The sequence below is a fragment of the Hypomesus nipponensis genome, chromosome 23, assembly GCF_054491055.1.
Source record: "Hypomesus nipponensis isolate SF chromosome 23, ASM5449105v1, whole genome shotgun sequence".
NCBI lineage: Eukaryota > Metazoa > Chordata > Actinopteri > Osmeriformes > Osmeridae > Hypomesus > Hypomesus nipponensis.
The window spans coordinates 7,409,767-7,432,500 of NC_140383.1; the positions used below are offsets into that span (position 1 = coordinate 7,409,767).

At 49.3% G+C, this 22,734-nt stretch overlaps 1 protein-coding gene across 2 annotated transcripts in view; it reads right to left on the reverse strand.

The window, feature by feature from the left end:
* Window positions 1-859: 859 nt before the first annotated feature.
* Window positions 860-22,734, reverse strand: part of ube2f (ubiquitin-conjugating enzyme E2F (putative)) — a 26,616-nt gene continuing 4,741 nt past the window's right edge. For both annotated transcript variants that reach the window (XM_084688887.1, XM_084688886.1), the window contains 6 exons: window positions 16,331-16,398; window positions 14,519-14,589; window positions 13,901-13,958; window positions 8,966-8,998; window positions 8,429-8,491; window positions 860-2,181 (listed from right to left, as the gene is read on the reverse strand). In XM_084688887.1, the coding sequence (XP_084545013.1) occupies window positions 2,131-2,181; window positions 8,429-8,491; window positions 8,966-8,998; window positions 13,901-13,958; window positions 14,519-14,589; window positions 16,331-16,398 (344 nt within the window). In that variant the 3' untranslated portion in view covers window positions 860-2,130. The remainder of the gene's footprint in view (window positions 2,182-8,428; window positions 8,492-8,965; window positions 8,999-13,900; window positions 13,959-14,518; window positions 14,590-16,330; window positions 16,399-22,734) is intronic.

Consider the following 22,734-nt stretch of genomic DNA (forward strand, 5'->3'; position numbering starts at 1 on the left):
TGTATGTCTTGGTCAAGTACAGGTTGTGACTCCCAGTCATGCGAGCGTAGTCCTGGGAGACTGTGTGCTGGGGTCACCCTCTGTCTGCTACAGTAGCACCCTGCTGGAGCAGGATGGCAGGTTGGATGGATACTTTATTCATCCCCAAAGGGAAATGCAGACCAATGGGCCAGTACTTATCATACAACTACCAGGGTTCTTGCATGTTCAGGCAGGAGGACTCAGTGTGGTATTTACTTGATACTTTATTCACACGGTACAACACGATTGTAACACTTGATTTGGCATTATGGTTCTGCTTGCATCGGCTCCCTGCCGCACCCAACGGAGACACCGTCTGGACCTCCGAGCAGAGAGCAGCGACGCATTCCCCCTACGACTAGAACACAGAACCAAGGGTGGAGGAGGGGGAGGCGGAGGCAGCAGATTAAATAGAGCATCCTGTGTGGCGCTAAGCAATGCAGAGTGCAGCGATATCCTGATTAAATAGCCCGCCCTGCTAAGGTGTGCCCTACTGCGTGATATGACGCGCTGCAGAAACGTATGTGGTCCTTTGGCAGTTAGTAGTGTCATAAGGTCAAATAAATCATCTTGTAGAAAGTAACTTAGCAGAAACCCTCTGTGGCTCAGTGGGTAAACATGTGTACCATCTAGTCTACTGCCAAACACAGTACCCTTGGTCAAATCTTGCTCAAACAATTTGATAATTATTTAAACTGTTATCAAATTCAGACATTTTAAGGCCTTAAATTTTAGAATTTAAGACTTAAGACCCCGTGGGAACCCTGAACTAATCATATAGGTTATATAAGTTAGTAACTAATAATACAAGAATTTATAGCAACAAAAACAAACAATCTTTCTTTTAATTATTATATCCTCTTTATTATATCTTAAAAAACTGATATACAATCTGAGAAAGGAAAGGAGGACTTGAACTGCTGGTTTCCCCTCCTAAGCCCCTCTGAGCTAGGCTAGCTGGGCTAGCCGGGCCCAGGGACCATTGCGTATGGGCCTGGGAACCAGAGCATGCAGACATCAAGTCACATCTCAACAGTCTATCTTTCTACACACACTCGCATAAACACGCGCACAATTCAACAGACACCCACACTCAAACAGTTCAGACATACCTACTGTAAAATGCACCACCACCTGATTAAATACACTTTGTCTCATGCAATCATGTGAAAAACAGTAATGACATTGATTCGTGTTCAAATATGAGGCACAAAGCCAGTCCGGACAAAGCAAAGCAAATCAACCCAACCCACACACTCATGGATACATATTCCCTCTCACACGCACACAGAGCCCAGAGACACAGACGACTATACACACACACACACACACACACGCAAGAAAAACCAGCGAGATCACACAGGCCTTTAGAAACACACTTGCATCGGAACACAGGACTCTAGTTGGGGAGCCCTCAGTTTGACCCCTGACCCCATGGGAGTAGAGGTGTGTGAGTGGTGGTAGGGGGGGAGGGGGTTATAGTGTGCTCAACAAGCAGGAGCTGTGCGTGTGCGTGTGCGGTGGATGAGGCGGATGGTAGAGTTTGTAGTTGGTAGTCGTGGGTGGCACTTGTCATTCGCATGCTGTCTAGTGAGGCGGGTAGGGGTGGGGGTGGTGCAGACCTTTAACAAACAGGAACATGGAAGGGGTGTGTGAGAGATGTGTGTTTGCTCCGCAAAATGCGAGGGTGAGCACATTTTTTGTATGCGTGCTTGCGTGCATTTTTCCTTTGCAACACAAACAATACAGGCACTAGAACTGAGAAAACACTGTGACGGATAATCTTTCTCTTCCATTTGACATCTCTTAAAAAAATTAACTTTGTTTCAATTCCGGAACCTCTTTGCCATCCTGGCCCACTCTGATTGGCTAAAGACACCCATAGAGACCCACTCATTGAGCAATCCTGCTTTGACAGGCATGATAACTAGGCATGACTAATAGTCTGTTCAGAACAATTAAAGCGAAAACATTGTCGGATATTTGTCATTTATTCATCTTCTCCAGCGACGTGGTATTGCAGTCAGGGCAGGTCGGCCGTGTGTGGTTGGTTGGTGAGAGGCCGGGGGAGGGCTGGAGGGCAGGCAACCAGCACAGCTGACGCTGTCATCATCTGGCATAGAGCTTGATGTATTCTTGAACTTTATTACGAAAATCCTCCTGGAACAAAACCCAAAGAGAGAGAGAGACTTAATCAGTTTCCACAACAACAATTCTTGTTAACAGAAAAGAAGGCGCATAACACAGTTGGACCTTGGAGAGCCATCTGGCAAGGCGTTGAAGCAGGGCTGTGCGTGTGTGTTTAAATAAAAGTTGTATTAATTCCCTAGGTCGTTTTGAGTACAGTTGGTGAGGGCACAAACGGCAAGAGAAGAGGGCAGGTCAGGGTTGTCATGGTAACAGGGGGACACAGAGAGCTCTGGGCAACAGATATTCTTAGACACCCCCCCCCCTCTCTCTCTCTCTGTCCCTTTCATAGAAACAGACAGAAAAGGCCATACAGTAACATGTGCATGCACCCAGGCCCTGTCCCCCCTGCCCTGTCATGGCCAGCTCTAATGAACCAGAGCAGCTGAGGCCAGGCCCAGCTCCCAGCTCCGAGCCTCCAGACAGCCTCCTCCAGCCGGCCGGCCTGCCTGGACCAGGGGGGTTAGACTGGGCATACAGGCTGGGCATACAGGCAAGGCACCACATTCTCCAGCCCGCCTCCCTGCACTGTAGGCTCGTTAAACCCTTTCTAAATTGGTCTGGTTGTGAATCCCGGGGCTGAGGGGGTTGGACACACTCACAACATGAGCGTTGAACAGTGCAGTGAACACCTATCCTCCTCTGCACCCCACCCGGCCCCCGACCCATCATTACACACGCCACCCGCCCCAAGAGCACCGAGGCACTAAAACCTGAATTGGAACGTCACCCGAACTTTCACACACATCTCCGCCCGGCATCAGCGAGTGGTCAGCGGGAGGGAGGGAGGGGGGAGAGGGGGGGGGGAGAGAGGGGGGGGAGAGGAGGGGGGGGGAGAGGAGGGGGGAGAGAGGAGGGGGGAGAGAGGAGGGGGGGGTCACGTTGTAGAGCACATCCCTCAAGCGGGGAAACCCACGGGGGACCACAGGCAGGCCAAGACCCGGGCCTTGGAGATCGGCAGAGCTCGCCAAAAACATAAACAACATGAAGCACGTCGACGATGACGCCAGCTGCGACGTAGACCGCACGGCCGTACCGCAGAGACGTGAGGCGAATGAGTTTGGCTCAGTGGGCAGCGATGGGGGGGGGGGGGGGGTGGGACTGGACGTTGTTTCCACTGGCCGGGAACCCTTCCTGTTAATTGCGAGTGCACAGTTTACAAAGTCCAGTCATGTGCGAAAATAGAAACGGTGGAGGAATAACATAATCAGGGGAGAGGGGGAACAAAAAAAAAACTGCAACATGAGTTTCCACCCAGGTGCATTTAGTAAACTGTACAAGTTCATCCACTCATCAGTGCTGCAGGCTGCTTGCTAGTTTGCCCGTGTGGAGCTAGCTAGCTAGGTCTCTGCACCTTCAGGGAGTCAATTAGGTAAAGGTCTCCTTCTCTGACACGGTGCAAACTCCAAATGGCAGCAAAGCTAATGTTTGTATTCCTGGTCGGGGCCGTGTGGATGGAAGGTCTCCAGACGCAGGTGGAGTGGTGCTGCTTGGTGGAGACTGGAGCCGTCTCCTACTGATGGATGTTGCTACCTCTTAGGATTATCCACTGGGAATCCAGGACTAGAAACAGGTAGAACAGCAGGAAGTGAAGGAGGAGGAGGGAGAGAGAGAGGGAAGGATAAGAGGTGCATGGAGAGGCTTTGATGAAGACCTCCTGTTAGTCCTGGGACAGACCTGGGACAGTCCTGGGACAGACCTGGGACAGACCTGGGACAGACCTGGGACAGTCCTGGGACAGACCTGGGACAGTCCTGGGACAGTCCTGGGACAGACCTGGGACAGACCTGGGACAGACCTGGTGTAAACACTGACAGTAAACACACTTTCATGACTGATGACCCAGCTCACCTATCCTGCACGACAAGCTCACCTTCTACCCCCAAAGCAACATACCTGCTTCAAGACAGGTAAACAAAGGCTAATTGCTGGAATACGACTGGGCTGCTTCGGAGCCGGGGAAGACAGCGGAGACAGAGAAGGGCTGAAACAGCAACCTTTTAGCCCAGATGGAGGTAAGGCGAGATGGATTAGAAATGAACAAGGCCCTGGGACTATCACAGCCCGCTATGCACAACAGACCAGGATATACAGCTGCCCAACCACCCCCCCCCCCCCCCCCCCCCACACACACTTCAACCCCCCCACCCCCCACCCCCCCCCCCCACCCCCCACTTCAACCCCTCCACCTCCCCCCCGGACATTCAGTTCACCGTCTGCTCTCAAATAACCTTTCAGCCCTGCTTAACATTTGGCAGCCAACTAGAGTATTGCAGGAAGCAGAGTGGAGCTTTAAATAGCTCCCCCTGGGGTTCTGCTTATTAATCTGTCCTATTATAAACAAGGCCGCCGCCGCCACCGCCGCCGTTTGTGGCGCAGTGGATAAGCGGATTGGTCTCCCCTCTCTCCCCTGACTAATGGCGTTTTGATCCACCTCTGCATTTGGCAGAGAGACAAAGCCACAGAGGGAGGGAACGGCGAGGCGGTTAACCTCACCGCGATGTGGATCGGGGCCACGGCAGGAGGCGAGGACCCTCTCCCACAGACCACCGCGTGTGCTGGGCTCGGTGTCGCGACGTCTCCAGGTGACCTCCAGAGCACGGACACTCCCGAGCTGGGAGCAGCCGCTTCTCGCTGTGGGGGCTGTGGGCTAACGTGATGGGAGTGATTCAGGTCAGATCACGTCAGGCCAGGTGGAGGCAGGCTTGAAGGGAGGCTCGGGGCCGGGTGTGTGGGCACGCGAGCGTCACACGGGACAGCAGGAGAGGGCTGACACTGAGCTGGTGGCAGGTCCACTTGAGACACAGCTCCACGAGAACCCCCCTGGTTCCTAACGTACAGGGCACCGACTCTGGACCTAACTCCGCTAGCCACACCCAGGCCTTGTGGAAGAGCTGAGTAGAAGAAGGTGTTCAATGCAAAAAAGTAGAATGGTAGTGGATAATGATAGGGGATCGGATTGACAAAATGATTGGTGGGCAGACAGGCAATCAGTCAGATCAACCAAGAGCCAGGTGATGGGCTCGTGATCTTGAGAGCTGAGCCACCAGGATCATGCAGACAGGCAGCAGGTCCCTGGGAGAGACGTCCGGGTCGATACAGATCCATAGAGCTGCATTAGGATGCAGGAGAGCACTGGAGCCTCTAGAGCCTCATCCAGGGGAGCGAAAGCCTGCTGTTAGGCTATCACTCTGGGACTATTGATGGTGCCACGCTGATTGGCTGAGCAGGCTTTAAAACAAGGAAACCAAACAGCCATCAATAGGCCCAATTAGCTTCCAAGGATAATACAAAGGACTTTCATTTGGATATGCAGAGGCAAAGGGTAATCGTCAAAACGCTTTTGTCACATGACTAATGGTACTGGGAAAATTGACATAAATTGGTATTGCGCCGGCAAAATTTACTCAGTGGAACAGTGTTCCCTAAATGTGTGGAATAATTCAAAGATCTCAAATGTAGATTCCACTTTGTCCTTGCTTGCACCCAGAAAGAACTGTGGTCAAATTCGTATTATTCTCCACAAATGTCCTCAATATCATGGGTCTAAATTTGTAATCTACCGAAATATACGAAAATAATGTGAAACTTTACAAAGGTATCACGACCCCGGCGCAGATCCCAATCAGCCGTCCTCAGGAGACACAGTGAAGCCTTTTTCCCAGGGAGCTGGTGCTTGTGGGGTCGGAGAAGGCTTTAAGGCTGTTAGACAGGGGGAAGAAAGAAGTAGCCACTTGAGTCTCTGGATGGGCCACTGCGTCTATGTGAAAGTGCGCACCAAACAAGGGTAAAGAGAGAGGACGGCGGAGAAAGCCAAGCCAAAGAATGCGTGTGTGGAAGACAGCGTGGCACAAGGGAGAACCGTGTGGGTGAAAAGAGAGAGACACATTTCCCGGCCAGCGGCCACAGGGGAACCAAGGAGATGGGTTTGCTGCTTTTCCTGTTCCTGCTAGCGGACGTGAGCTCCGTGGTCACGGACACGCCGGAGTCGAACGTCTGTTCAACTGCACACTGGGAGACCACGCGCCCCAGGGGGGAGACCCCAGCTGTCGGTCACTCATCCCGTCGCCCCGCACCGCGGACGGCTCATTTCAAAACGACGATATCACTTTCCACCATATTCATATCAAACACCTGAAAAGATTAGGGATGTCTGACTGGGTTTACAGGGAGGCTGAGGGGGCTGGATGAGCCAAAGGTGTTTAAAGCGGTATTAGCCCGGTGTCTGCTGAGCGCTAGCTGGCTTTACACACCTATTAGGTGCTGTTTGAGTGGTCCTGCTGAGGAAATAGGAAGAGCAGTATTAGCCTTAGCCCAGGGGGGGGTGAGGGGGAGGCTGTGTGGAGGGTTATCTCTATGGGGGTTGCAGGTGTGAGTTACAAGCCCTTCCCCTCTGTTGGCAGCCGGATCTACAGTTGCTGGCCCCATATCTCTGGTGCTGGCTGAACTGTAAGTTCAACAGTCCCTGCTTCTCAGTTGTGTATCCCACAGTTGAAGGGCCCAGTGACCAGAGTTACATTGTGGACCTTCGGGCCCAGGCGGTCCCGTGTCACTGCTGCTTGTAAACCGCTAGGAACAGCACAGGGGGGTCGTTCCACAGGCAGCCTCTCACATCTCTGCTTTTCCTCGTGGGCCTGTCTGCTGTGCCTTGCTCAGTGAGTCACACGACAGCACCCACCCCGCTCCAGGGGACTGATCCTACTCCTTGGGGAAGTCCTTAGTTGCATCTAAAAAGACAACCAGTGCCCTGAGACGTTTCTTGTGGGGCTAGGAAGTCAGATCAATTGAGTTATTCCTTCACTGAATTATTCAAGCCCTTTCGCCCAAAAGGGTTGTGAGTCACTGTGTCTCTTTCTCGCTCCTCTACCGAGTGTTGTCATTCAATAAGCACAGACACATGATTACACACAGCAGTCCTCTTAATGGGGCCAAATGGCTGCCACGGCAACCCGCGCTCAGGTCCGACCCCAGTGCGTCATGGGCAGGGGCGTTGTTAGACATAAATCCCTACTGGGGCACAGGCCCCCTACTCATACGCCTGTTTTTTCTTCCAAGCTTGCTGCGCACAATACACTACTAGGCTGTAGAAACTACCCTTGATTAACCCACCATACAACAATTCTGGGCCGCAAGTTTGATATGAGATTTGGCAGGGACATCAATAGTTAATGCGAGCGCGCACATTTTTTTCGCATTCATTTGAGCGCAAATGCTGTTTTTTGAACTTTATGTAATATTGTTTTTATGTTTTAGTCTAAATAAGATCATCGGTAGGCCTATAATTTAGAAACGACTTCAATTCTGACTTGTGTACCAAGTTCGACACCTGGACTTTTGTGTGCGTGCTGTAGTGGCTATTTGGCAAGCTCAGAAGAGCGCGCTGACATGAAATTCTGCAGGCATCTGCATGTGTTTTCGGTTAAACTGCTTAGATTTTACAAGCGTTGATTGGGATACTGCATTTATTTTTTCCGGGATTATCAATCTAAATGAATGCACTGACTAATAAAGTAAATTGTTAACACTCAAACTTTTTTTGAGTTTTTATTTTATTTTGCTGGGGCACAGCAGATTTATACTGGGGCACGTGCCCAGTAAAAAGGGTCTAACGACGCCCCTGGTCATGGGATGGTCCCACAGCCGAGGATGATGGGTAAACAGGAAACCACAGTGAGGTCTAAGTGGGTGAGATCAACGGCACACAAGATGCAAGGAAAAGCAACAACATAAACCAAAGGGTGCCAAGTCATTTCATTCGAGAACACATGCATTGCCCTCATATTAACATTGCCTATGGGTATGCCTTGTATGATAAAGAGTATGGAAAGGCCAATGAGAGACCAGCCGAAGACAGTGGTTTGTAACCATCACGACAAACAGGGGAAGAGGAGGGTTGAGGGATGTTGGGACAGGGTGAACGAGGACAGGACAGGGGAGGGAGAACGGGAGGGGGGTCAGACTCAGGCCTCAGGTTAACTCGATGCACTGCTCCAGAACGAGCTGCGGCCTCCCTCTGGCACCCCAGCATGGAGGGAACAGTACCAGGAGCTCCGCAGTGGTCCTCACAAAGACCTGCGCACCACGACTCCTCATTGGCATACTGAGGCCCAGCTGGACCTGGGCATGTGGCCTATCCTCAGTGCTCCACCATGGCAGCAGATGGCAGGCCCTCGAGGTGTTCACGGGACAGCAAACAGCCGTCCAGGGGACGATACTCTACCTTGTCCCTCAGGTGGTGCTCTGCAGCGTCTATGTTTAACGGGTCGTCGAAATTCAGTAGATCCTGTTGGAGAGGGGGAGGGAGGGCGAGAGAGGGAGGAGAGGCAGAGAGAAAGAGAGAGAGGGAGGGAGAGAGAATATGACTTTAGAAAGCATATGGACACCATTTGCTCCACCCGAACAAATACGATTGCAGAACACCACCATTTGTTTCACTGCTCACTGACTGAAACCAACTGCCAGGGGGCCACATGCAATGTCACCCTGGATTTAACTTTTAGACAAACAAAGTATTATCCTTTTATCCAGAGCGAGAAGCAAAGAACGCTATTAGAGTGAAATTATAAAACACAGCTTGCGACTTATTTCCTGATTAAGAGCTTAGCCACAGGGCACGGACTAGGCATGCAGCCATCTCATCTTCAAAACTGGATGGTTTGTGAGTGACTTGTAGGAGTCTCTATTGTCCAGAACATATTGTATATTTAGCATGTTTCCTTTCATGGTGAAATGTTTCCATTGACCTTAGAACACTTACAGTGAATAAGGAGTTGAGTCCCCAAACGACATCCTGAAAGACAAGCAAAAACACTTGGTCTTGGTTATCCCACAGTACATTTTAACATTCAGACTCCAACTTTTCAAAAGAAAGTTTTGACGATCCAACAATGAGACAAAGAAGAAACATTCACAGCCCATGTATCTTACACAATGGAGTTTTAATGATGTTGACGAGCAGCTTTGTATCAAAACAAGAGGAGGATTCCTCTGGGCCATTGGACTGCCTCTCAGAGCAAATTAAGCACATTTCCTTGATGATCAAAACTGTGCAAAAAATGAATATGAGGTTGATTAATTAGCATATCTATTTTGAGGACATTAAATGGGGACGTAAGTAGATGAGGCAAATAAGTAGATAAGGGCTGCATAGGGCTGGTTGCGGAAAGGGAGGAAGAGAGACAGAGCGAGAAAGAGTAAAAAAAAAAAAGAGGCTAATTAATCATAGAGGGGGAAAAAGTTAGCACAAACAATTACCCCCAACATGAACCCTCTGATGATGTAAACTATCAATGAAGTAAGCCTCACATCCTAGACCAGGTTGCAGGATTTCAGGACCAGGATAATTGTTGTGGAATACAATGGACATAATCCCTATTGCGCTACGTCACCCTGTATAAATCCATTCTCAGGCAGAGTCTCTGCAGACGAGAGTCTAGGATTAAGGTATACGTTTACTCTGGGGTTAAAGGACAAACATCAAGGATAATCAGTACATGGTATGGAAAACAGGGGACTCATTACCACAGGACCCATGTCCGTCAGCTTATACTTTCCAGGGCTGGCTAATGACAACCCAGGGTCCACATGGGCAGAGGAATAATGGAGAAGATATTTTCCTCTAATCTTGTTGTTAGTACGTTTCCCTTTGCTGTCAAACACACGAGATTAGTATGCAAGGCGCCGTGGAGACAGGAAACAAGTGAAGTAACACAACAGACGTGTTGTCTCACGGACAAAAGAAAGCTGCACATCACGCTCTGTGATTGACAGCGCACGACACATTAGCATTTAAATTAAATAGATAATAAATAAACAGCATCTTGTGAAGTCCATCCTCCACTTCAAGAATCTATCTTCACTATGTATAGAAGCATGCATAATTAATACACAACCTCTTCCTGTCCAAACATTCAATGATTTAGTCATTGGCAAGTCATAGAGGCGGTTGTCAGGCATAATTCTGAGCACAACTTCCTCAAAGTAACCTCTGTGCAGTCCCAAATGTCTATCGCTCTAGTCAAACTAAACAGAAGAACACACATCAACTCACCCCCACTGTCCTTGCCGATAGGCTCAGTGAGTGTTCGCATATGTTTGAATCTATTGAGAGGGACTGGGGGAAAAAGTAAGAAGTGAGGATGCAAGAATGAGGCCATGTTGAAAGAGTAGGCAGAATAAGATAAACTGTCAGGGAAAAATATTTGCGAGAGAGAACGAAAAAAAAAAAAGAGATAAATCATAGATATTTTTGCTCAAGCACTCTCTGTGTGTGACTGTGTGTGTGTGGGCTGCCAGGGGTGTGTGACTGTGTGTGTGTGTGTGAGTGGGCTGCTAGGGGTGTGTGCTGAGGAGAGGTTATGCCGTGTGACTGCTGTGTGGGATAGAGCAGTGTGATGCTGAGGAGAAAGGACATGAGGTGCTACTGAAGCGGACTGGCGTCACCCTCTCAACGCAAGTAAAACTGCCCACACACACACACAGTCGCTCCCCCCCCGTTTCTCACGGACACGCGGAAAAAGACAATCGGCGTCACTGCTCTGCTTCACGACGATTCCCTACCAACGACAGACTTTTTTGTTTTGCGTGCTTCAGCTCGAAAAAAAAAAATGTGTGAAGTACAAAAACGCACCCACGCACAGATCCAAATGCACGGCAGGTCTACTTTCCCTGGGATAATGGCAAAGACAACACTTCCATGTGTCGCAGATTTTTTCGATCCACACTGTTGCTTACCCTACACGTTGGCCAGCGTCCAAAAGGTGTGAGCTTGTTTTCATGCACCCACCACAGACCAAGCAAGTGAGTTATGGTGTAGGTGACTTCCATGCGAGTGTGTGTGTTTGCGAGTGTGTGCGAGTGCGTGTGCGTGTGTGTTATCCGTGGTGTTGTCCCTCCTCTCCCTTCCGCTCTTCGACTGAGCTTATTGGATGGTCAATACAAGAATTAATGAAAGTCTAGCTAAAGGCTGTAAACACTGCAGAAAAGTGGGGCCGGTATCAATTACACTGGGGAAGAGATGGGGGAGAGGGAATCAGAAAGAAAGGTATAAGAGAGAAAGAGAGGGGCAGAGAGCGAGAGAGAAGAAAAACCAGAAAGATGGTGAGAGGGAGAGAAGAGGGGAGAAAAAGAAAGGCGAGAATGGCAAGGAAAGGCTTAAAGTGTGCGACTGCATACACCCAAGGTGGTTTCACACCACACAAGGTGCTGAGGGGTAAAACGTCAGCTTGTTAATCCCCAGCTTCCCAGCTATTGTCCTCATTAATACAGAACCAGATTTGGTTCACAGAGAACGTTGCTGTTACAGGCTAGCGGTCATCTGGGATTTATGTTCGGGGATGTGTTGCTCACTAGCTCCCTGGGGCAGGTTACTGTAATGCTACCGGGTATATACTCCTGGACTGCCTGACAAGCCATTATCTAGGAAACATGTCCAGCGTGTGACCGCTCATGAAACGAGATCTACTTGGCTGGTTAAGTGGACATGGGCAGGCTCAACCACACCGTCGCACAAGTTGGTGTTTCCTTGCTGTGCTCTCCACATATTCTGTGGGAGGGGGGCGCAGCCTGAGTGGTCGATTGCCTTATTACATCGAGCCCCGGGAATTACAACCGTCACGTTTAGACAATAACTTCACAATCACTCCAGCGAAACGGAGCGGGCAGATAATGACAGATGACAATCTCACCATGAATCAATCTACTCAGGGTTAATAGCTCTCCTTTTGTCCGCATCTCCAGGCAGGCTCGAGGCTTCCAGTTGACATGGGTGTAAACACAAACACTCAGCATCCGCCCACGTCTCTGCACGTATGACGCGTGGGGCAGGCTTTCCGTTCTCTCACAAAAGAACTGACCTTGTGCCGTACAAGCCACATTGAAAAGCCTGTTATGAGTATAAACAAAGCAGGTGAAAGAGAGAGAGAAAGAGAGTGAAATAAGGCGAGAGAGAGAGAGAAAGATAGAGAGAGAGGAGACTTCAGGGGTCCGTTCTTTAGCGAACACTCAAAAGCTCGACCCTCACTACCACCACCACAGTGTCGGCTGAGCCAGGCTGCGGGGCTGGCTGGCGGGGAAGACGTATGCTAGCTCCAGTAAGCTGCACGACGCCACCTTTCTGAGGAGGCTGATGGGATACGTGGGGGCCCTTAATGATCCGTTCACTCACAGAGGGATGCTCCCAGAGCACCCAGGCCCTAACGAGCTTCTGATGGGTGCCTGGCTCGTTAAGACCCGGCTCTTTATTACCCTGCACTCCCCTGCTATCTCCCGCAGCCATTCTGCCATCGGGAGGAAAGTCAATTAACACAGAAAGTAAGACAGAAAGAAGAAATAAATGAGAAAGAGAGACAGTGTGTGTGTGTGTTTGTGTGTGTGTGTGTGTGGGGGGGGGGGTATGACTGAGGCTCTGGTTCATTAGTGATGACTTTCCTCAGTAATGTGCACAATTACATTTTGGATACTGCTTTGAAGCGAATGACAGGACTACACTATCCCAGTGTGATTGTGACTCACCCGTCATCCAACGTTTGGATTTGGCAATGCCTATTAAGTAGTGCACGACTATTGACAGAAGAGCAGTGAAGCTGGGGGAACGACGGCTGCATATCTGACGTGACCGAGCCGGGAGGATCGGCTGCACTTAGAAACTGGCGGGGAGACGGGGCACAGATAACTCTGAAGGAGCAGGCACCAGCTCGTCTCTGACAGACACAGCTCTTTCATCTCTCGCCCAGGGACACTTTACCTGATAAAGTTTGACTTTGCGGATGTAAAATATTCAGAGACTGTGACACAACAAAGGGAATCCACCGGGTGGAATTTTTTGGAACCGAAAAAAGGGAGGAAGAAGACAAGACAGATCGTGTAAGGAGAGTGTTGCGGAACGACGGCAGAGGAAGATGGCGGCTAACCGCTGGTTCTCTAACGGGTCTCGAAAACCTTCTTGCTGTACACAGTAATTATGGAGTGGTCCACAAGGTCAGTGTGTGTTTTGGTCCCAAGCCCTTTCCCCTTGGAGAAAGACCTTTCCACTCCTCACCAAACTGACCCTCTCAGACAGCTACAAACTCACCGGAGTGCGCTAAATGGACGCGGTCTGGTGCTCTGACTCTGAGAAGACTCTCCTATACGCTCAGTGTCTCAGCCCAGCTCATTACGAGTATAACATTACCCTCTCAACAATAGAAATGGCCCCTAACCACGTGCAGGCATAGATAATGCAGTTTCTCCTACGATTGAGAGCTCCCTCCTTTAGAGCTGGAGATGGAGAGTGGGGGCCCCTCTCAGTATGACAGATGAGAAGGGGATAGACTGTTCGTGCATAGCTTAAGGATCACACTCTGAGCCCTCCGAGAGCTCTTAGAAGAAACTACTGAGAAAGTACAGAAGGGAATTAAAGGGGGGCACTGCTGAGTGGAGCTTCTCTCCGCGCAGAAAGCCAATCGCAGCCGCTGCGGTTGACATTTGCATATTCTTCATAACGTGCACAACCCTCTCCACACTGTTACAGACGACTGATTTGGCCTCTCCTCAGAAGACCCAAGAGGACCGAAATGGCACTAACGCTCGGCGGTTCAGCCCCCCGCCGGTGAGGCTTATGTCGGGTGGAAAGGGCCGGCATCGCACGGTGTCATCCAGCCCTGCGAGCCTGGGTCCACCACTCCCCCGGCCCGCCACTGGAACAGGGACTCACCTTTAACGTCCTGGTGGGGGCCCAGCCTGTGCCGTCGATGGAGTGCTCCCGCAACAAACTGAAACACAAACACGGGATCCGTGTTCAGTGACAGATAGTTCAAAGCCCTGCGGTGAGGTGTCACCATCAAACTGTTGAGGGTTTGCTTTCCCCGAGGTTCCTATTCAGATCCTGTCAGTATGCCAACTCAATGAAGCTGTCCCGCTAGAAAGTTAGCTACTTTATGTTTTGCTGAAGGTGAGTGATTGTTGTGAACGGATGGGTCAATAGCAGTAGTCCAATGTGCTCTGTGAGAAAAAACGTAATACATCTAACAGACATTGACCCGACTTTGTGGCTATTTCTACCATTGTTCTGTCCAGTGTAGACCAAGGCAGCCCAGCTCCAGTCAACCATGACAGGGAAAGTGAGAAGGAGAGAGAGAGAGCTAGCGACGGCCACAGAGTAAGAACACTGCCTTGGCAAATCAGAATATAAGTGATGCAAAATAATAAAAAACTGCAAATGGAGCAGTCTGGAAGCCTCGGAGATCAGATACAGTTTAGAGATAAGAACGGAAAAGACAGGGGGAAAGAGACGGTTGCAGATGAGATCAGAGGAGAAAATATGTTGCTTTACCTCAAACAGATCTCTCCTGTCTCGGCAATGTTGGGGTGCCATATTCTGGTCAGGCATTTCACTTTGGGAGGCTGAGAGGGAGGAAGAGGGAGAGTGAGATTGATAGAGGGAGACAGAGAGAAATAACAGGAAGACAACAGATTGCTCCTGTGAGGCGCAGATGAGATCATGAAAGCTCATCAGATTAAACAAACAACAGCGCCTGAGGCACACACCGATAAATAACTACATACCCAAATACAAATCCGAACTCGGGAACAGAATTTCACAATCTATCTAAAACAGCCCTACGTTCATTTCCCCTGAGAGGACACAAACCAAACACACCCCAAAGACAGTAAGTGAAAAAACCTAAACAACAAAGTCAACTCTTAACTCTTCCCCTTCTCCACTTTCACCTTTGAAGTCAAACTCTCCGCTTTGTGACACGATGAGAAAAGACACAGCAATGTTTTCCCTCCACGTTGCTTCATTGCGTCTTGTTTCACTTTGGTACATCAGATTGTATTATGCTACGTCCTAATCCTGCCTTCTACACTGGTCCACGTTTTCCCCCAGCAACTTGGTTCTTGGCAGTGCAACCAGGGATACACCTGTGAGTATGTTTATTAATAGCCAGTTCGAGTATTCAGACAGAGCACGTTCCTATTACTGGGGAAGTGCTGTGCTAGTCCAGTTTGCAAACAGTCTGACATTTTTTGTAATCGTTTTTCCTCCTCTGAGACAAGTTTGAACCATTAACAACACCTGAGGCTGGTCTAGGATCTCATGTACATTGGTGTTGGAGGATGCAGTCAAAGCCCCACATGGCACGTATGTGTGCAGGTTGGAGCAGGGCGTAGCTGCATGCCTGCATCCAGACTCCAGGACAGAGAAGAACATCGGTCTCCATGCTACAGATGGAGGATCCTGGGAAGCAGCGCTTGTGTTGATCCTGCCTTCAGAACGCTGAGAACCGGGGGGGCTTTGTTTTACGCTCGCCTCACAAAAAAGGACACTTTGTAGTGCACTAACCTTTTCCATTGCAGATACGGTTATTATTGTAACCACGACAAAAGGTAACCCAACTATTACAGGTGTGCATCATAGAAAACCAATAACGATAAACATTCAAAGCATTCCGTGTACAAAGCGGTTTGTTGTACAAGTGTGCTGTGGTTAGATTTCCGATAACATCAGCGCTCGACTATCTCAGGGCGACCAACACAGCCAGCAGCTTCTCAATGTCTCTCTGTAAGGATGTTTACAGCGTCTCATAAAAGACTGTTCAATCCATGCAGGGCTAAATGCGGCTTTTACTGCCTGTCCCATTACGCTCCCATTATGAGGGCGCTGTGGACATCAAGACTGCAGTGAACACGCTATAAATCCACAATGAGCTTTCCTGAACCAGGACCAGGACCCACAGCACTAAGGATTACACCCAGACCGACAGAGAAATGGAAAATCACGCTGGATGAATGGCTGGAGGGAGGGAGGACTCACGGAGATGCAAAGTGAGGGGTTACAGCTCCCTAAATCAGCCTCAGCCTGCATTCACTGTCTAGTGAGGGCCTTTCACTCCCAGTCTTCTGACAGGAACACCGACGCTGGACAGCAGCCGTGACCCGAGCTGCCCTGCAGGGCTCTGGGTGTTCACCTCCACCCGAGACGGGCCGAGACAGAGGAGTGAAGAGGTCCCGGAGGTCATGACCCCGGAGCAGGAAGTCTGTTGGGATGACTGACTGCCTCCTCTGCTTCTCTAATCACCTGTCATAGAAACTATTATGCTGGCACACACACATGCACACACACATTTGCGGGACCACTTACCACCATATTGTAGGCTTCAGGGACATCTATTTCAAACTGGAATTTTCCACTCTGGTAGTAGCCCTCATCTGCAGACAGATAAAGTGAGAGAGAAAGCAAAGAGAGGGAGAGACATTTAGTCAGAAAATCCATTTCTAAACGATGTCAGGTCATGAATTGAATTCATGAAGACTTTCTCATCCAATTCAAAACGGACCCAAACTGTGCTCTCTTGTACACAGCGGCGGCATTAGGGGAGCCAAGCGGCAAGGACCCACATGGCTCTTTGCTTTCCCTCCTACAGATGTAGCCTTGGCCAGTACCCTATCATTGTCAGCTCTCCATCAGGCCCAGGGGAAGGGAGAGGGTGAAATGGCAGAGGGAGTGCAGTGAGAATGAGGAAGTAGGAACCAGGGAGGGGGTGGATGCTGGTATAATGCTACAGAGGCAGCCCTGGCAGTGCCTAGCGAGTGCTACAGAGTGTTCCCACCACGGAGTACTTCAAGGGGACTCTTTCTCTGGAACACACCAGGTCCCCACGGCTGATAGGGATTCATAAATGTTCCCACCAGGTTGGCTTTGCGGCTCATCTAGTAGATAATGTCCGTAAACTGCGAATCTAAACAGACAGATTCCATCCACAATTTGGCCAAAGGATTTTGAAACTGTCTTTTACCCCCCTTGGCATGGTTGGAAGGATTTCCAATGAAAAGGATACATTACCACCCCCTCCCCCTCCACACACGCACGCACGCACGCACGCGCACGCGCACGCGCACGCGCACACGCACACACACACACACACACACACACACACACACACTCTCTCTAACCCTTTTGACCGTGACAGGGAGAGAGAGAGCTTTTTAATCAGCCCACACAACAGGTCTCATCCATAAATAAAGTGTAAAGCGAGAATCTTCAGGCTGATGGCTACAGTGAAGGCATGAATTAGTCATGATTGGATACCGGGACAATCAGTCTTTCCGTCATGGAGAGGACAGCCGACAGGGCGCCAACCACGTTAATCATACATGTCCTCTATGAATAGACCATGTAATACATCTGGACAGGATATTGCTAATTATGTGGGGTCTTCAAGAAACCAAATCACCTTATCTCTATGACAAAGATGCCTTTCTTAAAAAAACAGCATACAACAACAGCTGTTAAAGAAACACTGCTCCTCACCTCCCCACTCTTACTTCCCATCCACTTGGTGAACAGCTGGCCTAACGCTCCAACACTCCCAGCTAATAAGCAGGCCTCGGAGCGTCCTCTGAGAACAGATTGTAAACTAAAAACCCTCAAGAACAAACATCCTACCCTAATGAGGTACCCCGCTACCTATCAGCTCTCTGCTGGGCCTGATGGGTTTGTCTTCTACCTGCTTCTAAACATAACATAGTGTAGAGAGCACAGTGGACAGCTACAGTAAAACTACATTCTTAATGAACTCATTATAATGCAGCAGAGCAAACTAAGAAACAAACTCGTTCAAGTGACACATTCATTTCTCCTCCCAGGCAAATGTGCCTACCCCTCTGATTACCTATTCATTCCCAGAGCTATGCTAAAAGAACGCAGGCTAGAGTTGGAATAAAAAGCATATCAGTGTACATTTCAAGTGATTTCAGAGAGCAATGTTAATGAACATGCTCCCTAGCACACGCATACACACACACACACATCTACTATACGCAACTAACATAAATGGCTGTGGCTAAGAGTAACCACCCTCCGACCCAGCATACAGTTACATACAATAGGATATGGGAAACACAATCGTGGAGAATGTCAGTCCATTTCTAAACCCACTCTGTGTGAAGAAGCAAACATATCTGTCATCACCTGGGAAAATGGTGGATCAACGAGGACAGTAGCTAATATTCCCCGTCTAAAGAAACGTACGATGAAATATCCGAGAAGGCCAAGACACAGAATGTGGAACAGACAGCCGTGCACTCAACGGGAACAATCCTCTAATTGTTCCGAGATAATCCCCCTTAAATAAACAAAGCCCTGTGTTGCTTCCTAATCACTTGTTTCATGAGAAGCCTCATGCTGTACAAAGTCTAGAAATAACCCACAACAAAGTAGCCAGTGAACCCGAGCTGTTGCTGTCCCCTTACAGTCCAGGCTGGGCTGGGTACAGGCACAGGACGGCCATCCGGAAGCCCCACTCACATCTCGTGGAATAATGTTTCAGGATCAAGTCCATTCCTGACCATGCTCTCCTATTTAGTATGACCCAAAAATTCAAAACTGTGTCACGCCCTCGTTTAAGTAAGGGGCGTTTTTTGGTTTGTTTTCTCTGTTCCATATTCTGTCAGCCCTGTCCATGCAAAGGGTTTTCATGGCACACAAGAGAGCTCCAGCCCACGTCACAAGAACTAGGAGGCCCCGTAGTAAGCGGGGCATGAAAGACTCGTGTAAAAGGCTTTGAATTCCATCCCCTGGATGATGGGACTCTTGATTAGCTGCCTTCGCCAAGAACTGGTGAGGCAGTAGTCGAGCTTGTATCCGGTGTACCAGCAGCTAATACCAGAGAATACGGCAAACAGGAAGAATATAGAAAAAAACACAACGGAGATAACCCGAATTATCAAGCCATGAAACTGAACCAAACCTTATGTCTCACAAATATATATGTTTTTAAGGTGAGCTCATTGGCTAGAGGCTTGTAAAGCTGAGGTATTCCAGACCGAAGCTGCGCCCACCCGTCTAAAAGGGGGAGCAGATGTTAAATAACCACAGCTCTTCAGACGTGCCCCACTGTCCCCTCGTCTCCTGTCTAAAGGCCCGGGTCGCTGTGATTGCCCTGCCTATATTAAACCTGGTCTCCAGGGGCACACACAGCTAACGGGTGCTGAATGCAATTACACACACATCCACCCACACAGCGGGAGGGGAGCGGGGGGGGGGGGGGTGAGGGGGGCTGGGCTGTTTACCACCTCCTCTCTCTTCCTGACCTTTCTGGGCATCTTAATAAGTCTTGCTGTTGACTCACCTTAACTCCTCGTTATAATCCCAGGACATGGGCAAGGCCAATCCGGGCAGTAATGGAGGAGAGGAGAAGGAGCACAGCGACGTGGACAGAGAGGGTGAAACCCTGGACTCCTGTTTCCAAAGGATCCATTTCCGTCAGAAGACCCACATGATTTCATTCCTGGCCTACGAGTGCTATCTCATCACGCAAGTCCCACACTCCTAACACAGCCTTCACGATGTGGAGAACACTGCAAGCCCCGTTTGTTATATTTAATCTAGCTAATCTGTGTGCTCAATAGCATGAACCTTCATCTTATCGCGTATGATGTTTGTTTCCAGTTGACAGTCATCCACATGCTGAGCATCATGTTGATGTAGGTTCTGCGGAAACAAATGTTTGGCTTATTCACCCCCAAAAAAAGTTTTCAATCAACTCCATTGCTATAACCCCACAGCATGTCTCCACAGCAGTTAGGCGAGGCTGTGTTTGGAGCCATGCTTCAGTGTGACAGCTCTCCTACCGTTCTGTCAGCATCTGGCACCCAGCAGAGGATCCGGCTGTGCATCTCTGCATCTGAGCTCCTCTAGCTGTGGCTGTTTATCTTAGAACACTAGGAACGCACTTGCGTCCTTGAGGAGAACCTTCTAGCCAGGCGTCTTGCGAGAACGGTCCTCGCAAGACCGCGAGGACGGAGAACCATTTGAGATGCGTGTGTTCTTGCAATGACTTCTGGGAAATCAGATGCATCCTCGATAAAAGGGCCGGATCAAGAATACTTGTGTTCTTTGGATTGGAACCGTACTAGGGCAATGAAAGCTGACGTCAAACGAGTTGAAGAACACAAGATTGGAAAAAAACGTGTATTGATAAATGGCCTACGTCTACCCTAGAGTGAGTGCATCTTTGCATCTGGGCTCCTCTAGCTCTGTCTACCCCAGAGTGAGTGCATCTCTGCATCTGGGCTCCTGTAGCTCTGTCTACCCCAGAGATAGTGCATCTCTGCATCTGGGCTCCTCTAGCTCTGTCTACTCCAGAGTGAGTGCATCTCTGCATCTGGGCTCCTGTAGCTCTGTCTACCCCAGAGTGAGTGCATCTCTGCATCTGGGCTCCTCTAGCTCTGTCTACCCCAGAGTGAGTGCATCTCTGCATCTGGGCTCCTCTAGCTCTGTCTACCCCAGAGTGAGTGCATCTCTGCATCTGGGCTCCTCTAGCTCTGTCTACTCCTCCCTGACTGAGTGACAGGAGGGCCCTCTCCCACCTCTGCCATCCCCAGCACCAGCAGCCTTGTTGGGGGAAGTGGGAGAGACCTTCCTACAGGTGACAGAGTGGCTCAGGAGTACAGATTGGACACGACCAGACACAGTTGAGAATAATGATTGTGACTCTTTTGCGGGGGTGGTGTGTGTGTGTGTGTGTGTGTGCGTGTGTGTGAGGGGGTAGCATCGCCATTTGTAAATGCTAATTGCTGATAAACTGACAGCTGTTATCTGACAACATAAGAGAAATCTGCAGTTATAAGACTGAGGTTGAAAATACACAAAGATGGTGCTAATTTGAGCACAAAGTGATGAGTTCTTCATGAGGAATAATTAACACCCCTTCGGAGGGTTCCTCTTAATAATTCTCTGCCAGAGACTCCTCCAGATAGACAGATGAACAGGCAGGCAGACACGAGTGCTCTATGCTGCTCTTGACCAATTAGGACAGGTCAACTGTAGATCAAAGAGGCTGATGACAACCTGCCCTCTAACTCCCAATGTCCTCCTGCCTCTCGGCCCCACTAAACCATGCACAGAGTCGACAGAGCATATCTTTCTCCAAAATCGAAACATTGTAACATTTTAGCCATCAATAACCGATTCCTTCCAAACCTGAAAATAATAATGGCTGTGTAAAACAGGTTTTCGCCACAAGAAGGTTAGGCTCAGAACCCAACACTTGGCTTTGTCTTTCAAATAGAGCTGATATAGTAAATGTTGAAAATAGCAGTTTAAGCAACGAACCGGTATTAAAATGAAAGAAATATCGAAATAAAACGGTTCTTAACCCAGTTAAATAATCTTGTGGCGAATGAGAGCTCAGAGCCATGTGAGGGGGGTGGTCTGGATGACAAGATTATCTGACGAGATTATTCTAGTTCAGCATATCAAAGGCTGCTTCCTTAACAGAGATCTTCCACCACAGCTCTACACACAAGGTCTCTTTAATGCTCTGCATCACAAAACGAGCATGAGTTTCTGAATATTTCAACTTCAAAAGAGGGAGACCCATGCGCTTCGAACTCTGGGGGTCATCTTTGAGAAAGTGATCCCCAGGGACACATGCTGTCGTTCCCCCTCTGAACAGGGGATAGTTAAGGGTCCAGAACAGCCAGACGGCCTGACTGACGCAGACAGGGGAATGCTGAAGCAGGTGGAGCTGCAGCACTATTAGGGTTAGCTTGCCCTCATCTCCACCCTGCTCATGCCTGCAGGAGGCCTGGGGAGGTTTGTCTCATCAGAAGTTAGCACCCAGGAAATTCGCCCCATTCTCCCCTCCAGACGAGCGTGTCGAGAAGGAGCTGCTGAATGTGCCAACCCAGAGAAATAAAGTCTGTTAAAGGTCCATATTAAAACCTTTCAGCGGTGCTGGAATGGAATGCTGTGGTATTGTTGAGGTCTTTCAAAGGGAGACCGTCTTTACAGAAACCCAGCTAACGCAGAGGAGATTAATGCTATACCGCATCTTCTCCAACAGTTGTTGCAGAAACACTGAATGGCCCAATGCATCTCACAAGGCTACTGCCAACACTGACCGCATGCGTACTGATGCAAAAAGTGGCGGTCAGATTATAGTGGTGGCCGTTAAGTGGAGCAGGAGTCTATCTGTTTACAGGAGGGATTTCCTGCAGGTCTGCAGACTCTGGACTGTCTGACCTCTAAACACTCTGTCTTGGAGGTTCATATAGCTAGACTGGCTTATCAGTGGTGTTAACACACACCTTGAATGCAGAATATTCTAATGCAGCAGTTGACAAGAGACTGGGTGGGAAACTGAAGGATGAGAGGGCTGGGAATGAACAGCAAGGGAGGTTTGAATGCGTGCAAGAGAGAGAGAGGTTGAGAGAGAGAAAGAGAGAGATGTTGAAAGAGGGTGAGAGAGAGAAAGATGTTGAGAGTGAGATTTGAGAGAGAGTTGAGAGAGAAAAAGAGAGATGTTGAGAGAAAGAGGTTGAGAGAGAAAGAGAGAGAGATGTTGAGAGATATAGAGCGAGGAAGAGAGAGAGGTTGAGAAAGAGAGAGAAAAAGAGAGAGAAGTTGAGAGAAAGAGAGAGAGGTTGAGAGAGAAAGAGAGAGAGGTTGAGAGAGAGCGCACACACAAAAGGCACAGAGCCAACAATGGTCCGTCTCATCCTGAATAATTCCAGAAGGCTACATCATCAGACTAAAGGCAG